Below are 12,156 nucleotides of genomic sequence, written 5' to 3'. Positions count from 1 at the left end.
TGGATCACACTCTGTCCTTCCGGTGTGACAACTGCACCACTCAGCTTTATATCATCTGCAGCCTTGCTGAGGGTGCACTCAATATCACTGTCTATATATTGACGAAGACACTAAACAGCACTGGTCCTAGTACGGACCCCTAAGGGACACCACTTGTCATGGATCTCCATCTGGACATCAAGTCATTGACCACTACTCTCTAAATATGACCATGCAGCCAGCTTCTTATCCACCGAACAGTCCACCCATCAAATCCATATCTTTCCAGTTTATAGAGAAGGATGTTGTGGGGGACCGTTTCAAAGGCTTTACAGAAGTCCAGACAGATCACATCCATTGGTTTACCTGTGTCCACTGCTGTGGTTACCCCTTCATAGAATGTGGAATGTCAACAGTTTTCCGTTGCGTATTATCTCATCGAGGGAGAAGGGCAGGTGAAGTTAATGATAGTAGAGTGCTTGGAAGGACTTTGCTTCTTAACAACATTAACTAATTGTGGTCAGTTTGCAGAATTTGGAAAAACACTTATTTTAAATGGGAACAAAACCTAAAAAAACCTTTGAAGTCCTATGCTGCCTCTTTTGTTCTTAAAGTTCTGGATAGTAACATAAGATAAAGTGTATGAAGTGTGAGTTGTATGTTTTGTAATGGAAAATATTGCTCTTATTTAAAGTAAAAGACAATAGTTTGGATAGCTTAAGTAATATTTTAAATATTTTTTAAAAAGGATTTTCTCATTAAAACTTAAATAAGAAATTGACCTCTGCTTGCTTATGTGTGCCCTGTGTTTTGCTGTTGACTAAAAATTGTCAACAGTATTCAACAAAACTGTTGAATACTTAACTGAAAAATATTTATGACTTGGCTTGTCAAATATCAGTTAAGGTTTTCTGACAAATATTAATGAAGATGCAGTACCTCACTGCAAGGAGTTGTTTGTTAACTAAGAGTTGCCAATACGTTAGAAAGCGTATTCAACTTTAGATTTTAATTGAGGTAGTAGCCGATGAACTGAATTCCTGTTATAGGCTTTTTATTAATTTGAGGGGCATAATGAGTTTAATTGTAAATGAGAGAACATTGGGTAAAAGGTGGAAAGTGACCACTGGTTCTAAAGCTTGATGGATAAACTTCCAGCCTCCAACAAAAGGCTGGAACAAACAGTGTGTAGAAGCTGGTTAGGGTATGTTGGTGTAAGATTAGGAATTTAAAGTAGTTTCTATTGGATTTTTGACTGGTGGGATGATTGTATGGTTTGGAAATGCTTCCAAACAAGAATTATAAGAACTTAGTGGTACTGGGGGCCTGATGCTGAAATCTGCTTCTGGTTCTGTTTTTGTGCTAACATCTGTCTTCCATGGATAGTAATGAAAGTAGAATATTAACTGAAATACAGAATTCTGACATAAAGGGTTTTTTCTTAAGGAGGTGGTGACTGTATCTGATTGAAGGCAGATAACAAGGACTGGTACAACAGTAAAAGGAGGAACCATCAGCTGGGCCACATCAGGCCTGAAGGCGGCCTAGGGTCTCCAAGAGCACACTCAAGGAGGAAAGGTGGAAAGTTCAACACGGGGAAGACTGCCGGCCTTTCATCCCTGAAGACCCTATTGACCACTACCATGAGAAAATGCGCAAGCGCTAAGAGGAGGAGACCTATGATAATGAGTTCCTGTAATTAATCTTACTACCATGAGTTCCAGTGACTAATCTTGCTAACCATACCTACTTCTTGGAAAAGTCCTGACTATGTATGTTAACCCAATACATATGTATATTATAGCACAATAAATATGTCAGCTTTGACACATGGTGTGCAAGCTTGGAGGAAAGATCCCTCTTGCACCCTGTGCACAGCCTGCACCTAACTCTGTGTTTGGTGTCGTTATTCTGTCAGTAGGGTCATGAAGCTTTTGCCAGAATACAGTATACAACATGGGGCTGTGTGTTGCACTGAAATGTATGCAGTTTGGTGCATGAAAGTTAATCTAGAGAGTTATTTTAGGTGGTTACAGATTTCTGTGGAATTTAAGGTCATATAAAAACACTTTAATGTTTTTAAACTTTCATCCTTAGGGGTTTAAGCTAGTTCACAGTGAAAGCTGCAGTCTGTGTGCATACTGGGTTTTCCTCCTTCTGCCTTTATACTACATAAATAATTTTTTACCCAGCTTTTTTTTTTTCCTGTCTTGCTGTTGTGTCTTTCTCCCTAGTCTGATAGTACAATTGTGCTACTCTTATTAAAACTGGTATGATTGACTGTTTATTGGGCTTGCATTTTTAGTCCAACACTTGGCCTTCTGTGAAATGCATCACAGTAATACTCTTGGACAAAGTAGTTATCTGACTTCCACATTGTTTCTTTAATAGTGTGCGGTGATCTAGGAAGGTTTGCAAAAACAAACAAAACTACCTGGATTAGTGAGTAGTTGCAGCTGATGACAAATCATAGAAACAGATTAGTTTGGGTTGGAAGGGACCTTAAAAATCATCTAGTTCCAACCCCCCTGCCATGGGCAGGGACATCCCACTAAATCAGGCTGCCCAAGGCAGCAACCTGGCCTTGAACACTTCCAGGGATGGGGCATCCACAACCTTCCTGGGCAACCTGTCCCAGTGCCTCACCACTGTCATAGTGAAGAAATTCCTCCTTATGCCTAGTCCAAATCTGCCCCTCTCCGGTTTATACCCGTTGTCCCTAGTCCTGTCACTGCAAACCTTTGCACTAAGGAAAGGATACCTGTCTTTAAGTGTAACCTGCAGTGCTGGTGATCTGTGCTGTCTGGTGTTAGCGAAATCAGTGCCTAACTGGTAGGCAGTGGCACTTAGCTTCTGAAAGTTGTTGGGAGTCTGTGAAGACTACCATAACTTGTTTCAGGTGAGTCAATGTGTTCCGAAAAACTCTTGTTATTTTTGCTATATCTGCCGCTATCAATTACCCTAAAAAGTTGATTGTTTCGTAGGTAATTTTATGTGCAGCAAAACAACTAGTTTCTCCTCTTCCTTAACAGGATAGCTTATTTCTACTTAGTATGTCAGAGGAATGTCAAAAACTTTTCTGTTTACATGAAGCACGATATTTTTCAAGACTTGTAATAAAATTTTGTAATAAACTTTTGCATTTTGTGAGTTTTTCCTCTTGATAGTTTTCCATATTAAGAGCTTAAGATATTTGAATGATGGCATGAAATATGCATTTTGTCATTCAACATATTTAAGAATCCTAAGATATGGGTTTGTTTTAATTTTAGTCTAGTAAATGATGTTTTAAAAGTCAAGATCTTCTCAAAGTACAGCAGTTTATTCAGAAAATCATATTAATATCTTCAGAATGGTCAGTGTGAAATTGAAATGAAATTGAATTCAGAATACTGGTTGTGGGGAAAACTCAAGTTCCCCTTGCTTTCAGCAAAAATCTTCAGTGAGGTTTTGAATTGATGACAGTTACTGACTTAGTTTCTGTAAGATCAGTTTCAGCTGCTGATTCAAGTTTTGGCTTCAGTAGTCTTGTGTCTTTAGGTTCAGAGAGAGCGGTGAAACTTCAAGTGCCAGTAAATGAATTGTGACGTTAAAAGATTAAGGTTTCTTTTTTTCCTTTTTAGAGGTAAGACTTCAGATTTGTAGTGTAGTAATGATTGGGAACATACCATTAAAAAAAAGTTAACTGGTAGAGAACCAATTGTTGTGGTGATACAGTTATCTTTATAAACACATATCTACTTCAAAAAAAGTGAAATAAAAATATCTACATAGTACTTTATATTTTCACCATGAATTAGAAGTCATGAGGGAGGAATATGTAATACGGTTTTTAGGAAATATTTACAGTTTCTTGAATAAAAGGGTACCGGCTTGCTGCAAAAGCCTATGTGAGTTTTTAAACCTGAAGAATTTTTACATTTTGTGGTGTTGTGGCAAGAAGGTTGTTTATTTTATGGTTTTGGGGGGTTTGGGAGGAGGTTGTTGGATCTTTTTTTTTTTTCCCCCCAAGTAGAAAAAATGTAATACTACATTACATTTTTTTTTTTTAACTAATAGCGTGCTTGGAGGAAAAATTGTATTTCTTTTGTATATTTATGCGGTGCCTGTGATATAGAATATGGTAGTATATCATGAAGTGCTCATGAATTATGAGACATTCTTCTCATAATTGGTGATGCTTCTGTGCTAATGTAAAAAAAATCTAGTGCTGTATTCTAGTAAAGTAGTTCAGCAAGCTAATTGTTTCCTCTTGCATCTTCAGGTGCTTTTGTAAAAGTTGGCTGTTGTTGCCCTGATGTCATTCACGTTGTGTGTATACAGTGGTAGATTTCAGGAAGAGGTGAAATGCAGAAAAATTACTAATTTCTTCTAAATTAATTTTTACCTTTAATTTCACAAATTCTTACACATCCCTGACTGTGAACGTTTAAGTTAGCACTTTCAAACATAATATGGATCTTTCTAAAAGGTGCAAATTACTGAATGTTTGTTGCCCTGCTGTTCTTTTCCACGGAGCCATTCCTCTCTGTTGCTCTAACGTTCCTAGAAGTTAATGAGTACAATTCATGGAAGATTAGGCAAGTGTGGTTAGATGTAGTAGCAGTTTTACGTGTGACAATTTCACCGTACATCAAGGCATGTATCTATCTGTATGTTCCTTTATTTGGTAAGGTGTGACGACAAGGTATGTTTTTTTCCCTCAGCTGGGTCACCAGCTTAAGGGCATTCTTCTGTTTTTAATCGCTGTATGAAAATTGATAGCAGGTTCCAAAACAGACATAAAAGAGGTAAGACCATTGTAGATTAACAGCTTACAGGGACCATGATTATAGCAGTGGCATTTCTTAAGGAATGGAGGCTAAAGGGATGATCTGACCTCTCTTGTTTTATCTGTACGCAGCTCTGAAGAAATGGGTTAATCTGGGTAAATGTTTCCTTTCCAGAAAAGTTAGTCTGAAGTAGGTTAACCAAATTGTCAGGTGATCTTAAGTTATTGTAATCAAATTCTAGAAAGGACTTTAAAAAGTTGTACTCACTTATCCCCTTCATCTAGAAGAATGTGATAATTAAATGTATTGGGAATCTAGTTGGTTCAGCTGTAGAAAATTGCTAAAAAACTTCTGCAGGTCTTCTATGAACCAATGACTTAACGAATTGGTGGCATGAGTAATGATTGCAGTGGAATCAGTATTTTGTTACCTTTTGCATTTTGGGTTTTTTCAACAGACTTTTTTTCTTAGGATCATTAAGGTTGGAAAAGACCTCTAAGAACATCAAGTCCAACCATCAGTGTGAAAGACGGGGGAGAATGCTTGGCTTTGCGGAGAATGCTTGGCTTTGCGCTAGTAACAATGCCAAATAAGGATGTGTAATGCTGCTCCTAAAGACACTCACAATGGACTGTGAGGGAGGGGGAAGATAAAGCACTGACAACTGTTTAAAATTTAGTGGTTTGTTCATGTTTTAGTTCAGACATGGATGAGTTCAATTTAGGTGTAGAAAAACGGTGGAAAGAAAAGTGGATTAATAGTTCCAACCTCAAGCCAAGCCAAAAAAAATTAGATCAAATATTAAGGGAATAAACAAGGTATTGGCATTTTTGGCTTGAGTGGGGGTGGAGATCCAAAATGTCTCTCTTTGGTGACTCCAACTTGTCTATGGTGCGGGGTTCAGTGGAGGGGTAGTGCTCACCAGCAGGCGCTGCTCGCCCCCCGCCCTGCCCCTTTTCTCCCCTCTTCCTCTGCCCATCAGACCGCCTGGCATGACCCTTCTGATGAGGGGATGGGTGGGCCTTATTGTTCTGATTGGGGGGGAGGAGGGGCGGGTGGTCCTTTTTGTTTGTTAACTGTTTTTGCTCCAAAATGTAAGGGTTTTTATGAAATTTACAGATAGGGAGGGGTGCCTGGACCAGGTGCGCCTCAGCCACGCGCCCAGCGCTGCTTCCTTGCTTCAAAAAATTGAATGCCTCATAATAAATTTTTCATAATAAACTTTTGTATGATTGGATAAAAGATTTTGCATCGTTCGTTTATAACAACTCAATAACAACTAGTCTACTAAATCATGTCCTGAAGTGCCACATATACACGTTTGTTGAACATCTCTAAGGATAGTGACTGCACCACTTCCCTGGGCAGCCTGTTCCAATGCTTCACCACTCTTTAAGTAAATAAATTTTTCCTAATATCCAATCTAAACCTCCCCTGGTGCAACTTGAGGCCATTTCCTCTTATCCTATCACTTCATACTTGGAAGAAGAAACCAGCACCCACCTTGCTGCAGTCTGCTTTCAGGTAGCTGTAGAGACCAATATGGTCACCCCTCAGCCTGCTCCAGACTTAACAATCCCAGTTCCCTCAGCTGTCCCCTGTGAGACTTGTTCTCCAGCACTTTCCCCAGCTTCATCGCTCTCCTCTGGATCTGCTTCAGCAATTCAGTGTCTGTCTTTAACTTCTATGAGGTAAACTCACTCTGCTTGGTGTGAAAGTGTTCTTATAAATGGAAATGGTTGATTTGTGCTTTATGTCCAGTAAATGTTGTAGTTGCTTCTAAGCTGGTTGTCATTCTTCCCTGTACAAAGCTTGGTGGGATTTAAGAAGCGTTCTTTGCTTTATGTAGTTGACTTTAATGTGATATGGAGCTTGACAGTGAATGAGGGGAAAGTACAGTAGAACAAATACTAGCGCTGCTGTTCTTGCCTGTATGGCCTATGTTTGCTGAATGTTTTCAGAGTGACAGAATATGAAGGAACTTCGGTTGAGTACGAAAGCAATCATTAAAGTGAAACAAAATATTTGTATTTTAACTAAGTCATTTAATGCTTATTTTAGCCAGGTCTCAAACTAGTTATACTTTTTGTTTTTCAGAGTACTGTAATTGAAAGTGCATCTTCTACAAGAACAAATTCATGATTGGATGGTGGATTAATAAGTAGCTATATTATTTCAAGAATAAGAAGATACCTGGGAGTCAAGAAGAACTGGATTTTCACCCTAGTCCAGCAGCTTTGCTGCTCACTTAAACACAGATGAATGAAGACCCCATTTGGAAAATCACCAGGTCAGCGCTCCCGAGCTGATGCAGGTGAGGTTTTTCTGGGTGGTTTTGTTTGGTTTTAGTGGGTAAAAAGTGTTCTTACTTCATAGTTTTGGGGTTTTTTAAATAAGGTAATGATTTTATGAAGGTGTTATCATTCCTATCTTAGTGTTTACTTATGTTATAAAAGCTGATGGGCTTAAAACAGCATACGTAAATTTAACTTAGCAATACAGACATACATAAAGAAGCGTTTAATATAGTTGATAATATAGAAGTTTTCTTAGACCTACAAGTTACATAGAATTCTGAAAAGGAACAAAATCCAGTTTATTGTAAGATTGCAATGACAGGAGAATTTCTGTTGTTTGTCTTAGAATTGCAGGAACATAAACAGAAATTTGTTCACAATATATTTATAACCTAAGGTAAAACTGTGGTTTTGTCAGAGCTGACCAGCTAGTAATTGTAAAAGAATCACTTGAAAACACCAAAAAATGTGAATACTGTTCTTATGTGTACTTTCTAAAATGAGATAGGTTAGTCAAAGTATTTAAAAGGAATTTGTTATTCACAGAAATGCAAACTAAGAGTAAGCATTATCCTCTTATGACTAGACATTCGAAGTTTTGCATTTTGAAACACTAATTTATCTCAGTCAGTCTTATGTGCTCCATAGATGGGATTATCAGCAATGATGTGAAAAAAGCATCAACTGGCCAATGAAGAATTGCTCTGTAGGTTAGTACTTGGTCCTCTACAAATTAAGCTCGACTCTGCTCTGACTGTGCATTATGCAACAGCTAGTGTTGGGGGACTGTTAAGTTATTGTTTGCAAGGTAGAAATCCTATTTTTCATTTTGAGGATGAAAAGGTTGCGTATGAATGTTGCTCATTCTTCTATTAATTCGATTTTTAGCTGAACTTATTTGGGTAATGCACATTGGTTTTTTTAGATATATTCTTTTTCTGTTACAAAATTAATTTGCTGCCACTAGTTTCAAACATCTACTCTTTTCAAAGAATGCAAAATCAAAAACATTTGGTTCAGTGAGTTTTCACTCTGTCAACTTTTCCTTGACACTAGCAGAATACCTGTGGCAGTAGAATTTTGTGAGAGAAAAGAAAGGAGAGCTGTTTTGACTTGGTACTTAACTTCAGTATGATTGACTTCTAAGCATTAACTGGGCACTTTGCCAAAGTTCAGAGAATTCAGACACTAGGTTTTTAGGACGGGTATTAGAAGAATTTTATCAACCAACTTAAACATGGCATGTGATGAACAATAAAAATACAGCACAGATTTGTCGTATGTGAAACTGGTGTACGAGGTGAATATGTGGCAAGTTTTTTTTTTCTAGAAATGAAGAAGTTAAGCTAGAACACTTTACTCAAATTGGAGGGAAAAAAAACTTGCTTCCTGTTGGTTCTTCTGACTCTTAAAAATATTATGAAATTTGTAGACTTACTTTGAATAGTCTCATTTTCCATTATTTGTTTATTATACTTTGTACTGTAGCTGGCACCATGCCAAAGTATCATCAAAATTGACACACTACAAATGCCATTTTTGCTTTTTAATACCCCTGTGCAACAGCTAAAATTTTGGGTTTATGTTCTTATCTGCAAAGTTTTTAATCTTGACTGAGAAGTCTTTAACTTACATTTGTGAGAAATACTTATTCACTGGTAAAATACAGAAAATGACAAAGTCTTTGAAGCAAAGACAGTAATATCTTTATTTTGCAGTTCAGTGCTGAATCAGATGCCCTTCTAAGTAAGGCATCCCATCTTACAAAAGCAGTAGGTATATATACTGATTTTAGAAAAAAAAAACCTGGAAGTCCTCAAAGAATGTTTATTTTTTTAGGTTGTCTAACCGTGTCTGGAGACTACTTTCAGGTTATCTCTTGACCTAAGAAAACTACTGCTTACAAGACAATTAAGGATATCAATAAATACTTGCAACCTTAAGAGGGTGTCCATTCTTTCAAGTTATTTATCCGTGTCTGGAGATTATCTGCATATTATGGTGTTATCTGCTGTTTATTTCTTGACTATGAGTATGCAGTAGGGGGAAGTGCAGCGGGTAGTCATTAGGAGACTGTAGCCTGCTCTTCAGTGAAGACTGGGCATGGAACTTTTAAAGGTGGCTCCTGAACAAGAGAGGCAGAACATTTGTTTTTCACAGCAGTAGTTAAATAGTGGTAAAATTCTTTTGAAAAGAATAGCAAATGAAATAATTGTGTTCATCAGGGTTTATAAAATTATTTTGATGGTTGGAAGAAAGGCCTTACAAGTTGTGATATAAATTAAAATTATAGTGATTTAGTTGTATGGGGTTTTAAAAAGCTATCAGAAGAGCAACTAGGTAAAGTGACAGTGGTTTAGGTGGGCAGCTTTCCTTTTAGGAGTATTTGGTTGCATAATGAGTAATGAGATATTCTTCCTTGGTTTTATGTTAAAAGTTTATTTGGTAGGGAAGAATGACTTTTAGTCCTGTAGTTGTGGCAGTGTTTTATACATTTGGATTAACTACTTGTCAGTAATCCTTGTGAACTTTTTTTTTTAAATAAACTTTTGAAGATGTTTTGGGTTATATTTAGGGGGTTTTGTCTTATTTGGAGATGTTAAGGATTTACCCTAGTTAAGTGAATACTGAACGTGATGGTTACTTTATTTGAAATAATTAGTAATGACAGTGGCAGGGGGGGTTGAGTATGACATTTGTTATGTATTTAATTGGAGAGATACACCTGGTGGATGGACTGTTTTATGGATAAGGAATTGGCTGAATGGCTACATCTGAAGAGTTGCAGTCAACAGCTGAATCTCCAGTTGGAAACCTGTAACAAGTGATGTCCTTCACTTGTCTGTACTTGGACCAGTACTGTTTAGTATTTTCTTAAATGCTGTAACAGGGGGATCGAGTGCACCCTCAGCAGGGGCGGAGTTGAAGATGGAGAAAAGAGGGAAAGTTAGACTTCTTGTTTTTTCACAGTAGTCAGGTACATGGCTACAGCTTCTGTGAGTTTGTCAAAGTCACTTTCTAGGATATTTCAGCCAGCGTTGCCTATGCATGGCAGTATACCTGTCTGTAATCAGTGTATGTCTGTCTCCAATATAGGGGAATACAGATTTTTGTAGAATTAACATTATATAGTATAATTGATTGTAAAATAAATTGAGTACCTTTGTGTTTACACTAAAAATTGCGCTTTCTTATCTAGTGATCACCTCTTTAATACTGTGTAAGTAAAAGGCATAGTCCTCTAGAGTCCTTCCTAATAGTTATTTCCCAGAGGTACAGAATCCCACCAAACTGCCTGATGGTCAAGAAACAATTGTAGTGCCCTTACTGATTGGTTTGAAAATAAAGCAGTTTCTCAGAAGACAAAAGGAAATAAGAGACTTTAAGTCATTCAGAAGCTTTTGTAGTTGTTTTTGCATTTAAAAGCAAGTATAAATTGTTTCAGTACTGTCTTTGTGAACTAAGAAAATGGATCTTACTCATAGATGTGACTTGTGTAGGATTTCATTGAAATCTTCTGGCAGAGTCGGAATTCGTTTTGTCTCTGTCTCCTTCAGTTCGATTAAAACAACTCTTCTTGCTGCACCAGACTCTTAGTTTGAAGCTGAGCAATGCTACATATGAATAAGCGTGTTGACGTATTTCTTAAGTCCCTGAAGTAGCCTCCAGACACAGAATAAATCCTGTGAGATTACTTCTATTCCCACAGAAGATTCTGAAATATAACCCATTTAGTCAATACCATTTATGCTGTATAGAATGTAGTAACTCGTCTTTATTGTTCTCTAATTAGTATTAATATCTTTGAAGTCTCGTCGCTTGTGACCAAACCGTGCTTGACCCCAAAACACTTAGTGCACAGATGTTGTTGTTTTTCTCATCAAAGGTTTGCATGAAGATACTGCCCTTGAAATGTTTAGGATTTTTTAAATGCTTTTCTGCTTCGAACAACTGAACGACTAATGCTAGTTAGGTGTCTATTCCAAGCTGTTTAGATAGTACTGGAGGTTTGGGGAAAACTTATGTCATCCAGCTTACTGCTTTGGTATGTTCTGCAGTCACTAGGTGGAAAAGATGATCAGCAATATATGTCTGTGTCAAAAGATAATTTAAGAAAATCTGTTTCCTCTAAAAAAAAGTTTAAGTGATTAAGACATAACAGTATGACATAGGTATTACTCATTAAAATGACATGCATTTACAAATAAATGTTTCTGTATAGAAACCGTACAAGCTCTTGGCAAATCTAAACTCTAAATTGGAAAGAAGAGTCTTCTGCAGAGCTCATTTCTTACCATAATAAGTTTTGTGTCTGTTTTAACTTGCATTTTCCCTTGACTCTTGCAGAAAACCCAAAATACACAGGATTTAAAATATTCTGACATAGAATAATTTTAGAATTTCCAGTTATTTTTTTAATTCCTATAAGGAGAAGAAAAACTGAACAGGACTTTGCGTGTGTGAATTGGTTATAATGGACTTTACCACTTCAAAGGCATCGTTTTTGCAGCAATTCAGACTACTTTACATTAGCTGCTTCAGAGAAATACCTTATCTTGGCATGGGTCAAATGATACTTTGCAAGGAAGAGGTAATAAAGAGTTGCTTTTGGATCCATAGCTATCCTTCTGTGTGACAGGAGCTGTTCAGCATACTTTTTATGTTTTTACAAGTGATGCTTGTGGCTGTTGGAACATACTGTCTTCTCATGCCATCACTGGACTTAAGCGAAGCTTCTATTAGGGAAATGTTTTTTCACGTGCTGCTGTTAAACAGATAGAACTGTGTACATCATGTAACATATGGTCTTCAAGAATGGAACTAGTTTCCTGAAGTATAAAAACTACCTTTGCTTGAGATTTTTATTTTTTTTAATAAATAATATCTAACTTTTAGCAGTTATGTCAAAGCATTACTTAATTGTTTGAGATGGTTTTGATAGTAAATTGGAGGAAAAGCAGTTCAGGTGTTATTACCATTTTACCACTACCATTTTACTTGGACATCATCCTTGGGTTTTGGTGACTGAAAGGGGATTAGGTAGTGAAATTAGGGAGTGTGGTGGGGGAGGGGGTGTGTATGTTTTAACAGTGCAGCTGCTACATCAG

The 12,156-nt window shown here is 37.2% G+C and overlaps 1 protein-coding gene across 9 annotated transcripts in view; it reads left to right on the top strand.

The window, feature by feature from the left end:
• Positions 1-12,156, top strand: part of SPIN1 (spindlin 1) — a 45,996-nt gene that overhangs the window by 20,570 nt on the left and 13,270 nt on the right. For all 9 annotated transcript variants that reach the window (XM_054053384.1, XM_054053387.1, XM_054053382.1 and 6 more), the window contains one exon: positions 6,849-7,065. In XM_054053384.1, coding sequence (XP_053909359.1) covers positions 7,014-7,065 — 52 coding nt within the window. In that variant the 5' untranslated portion in view covers positions 6,849-7,013. The remainder of the gene's footprint in view (positions 1-6,848; positions 7,066-12,156) is intronic.

The sequence above is a fragment of the Cuculus canorus genome, chromosome Z, assembly GCF_017976375.1.
Source record: "Cuculus canorus isolate bCucCan1 chromosome Z, bCucCan1.pri, whole genome shotgun sequence".
NCBI lineage: Eukaryota > Metazoa > Chordata > Aves > Cuculiformes > Cuculidae > Cuculus > Cuculus canorus.
Note: the sequence above shows the minus strand (reverse complement) of the source record. Positions and strands in the feature narration are given on the sequence as shown.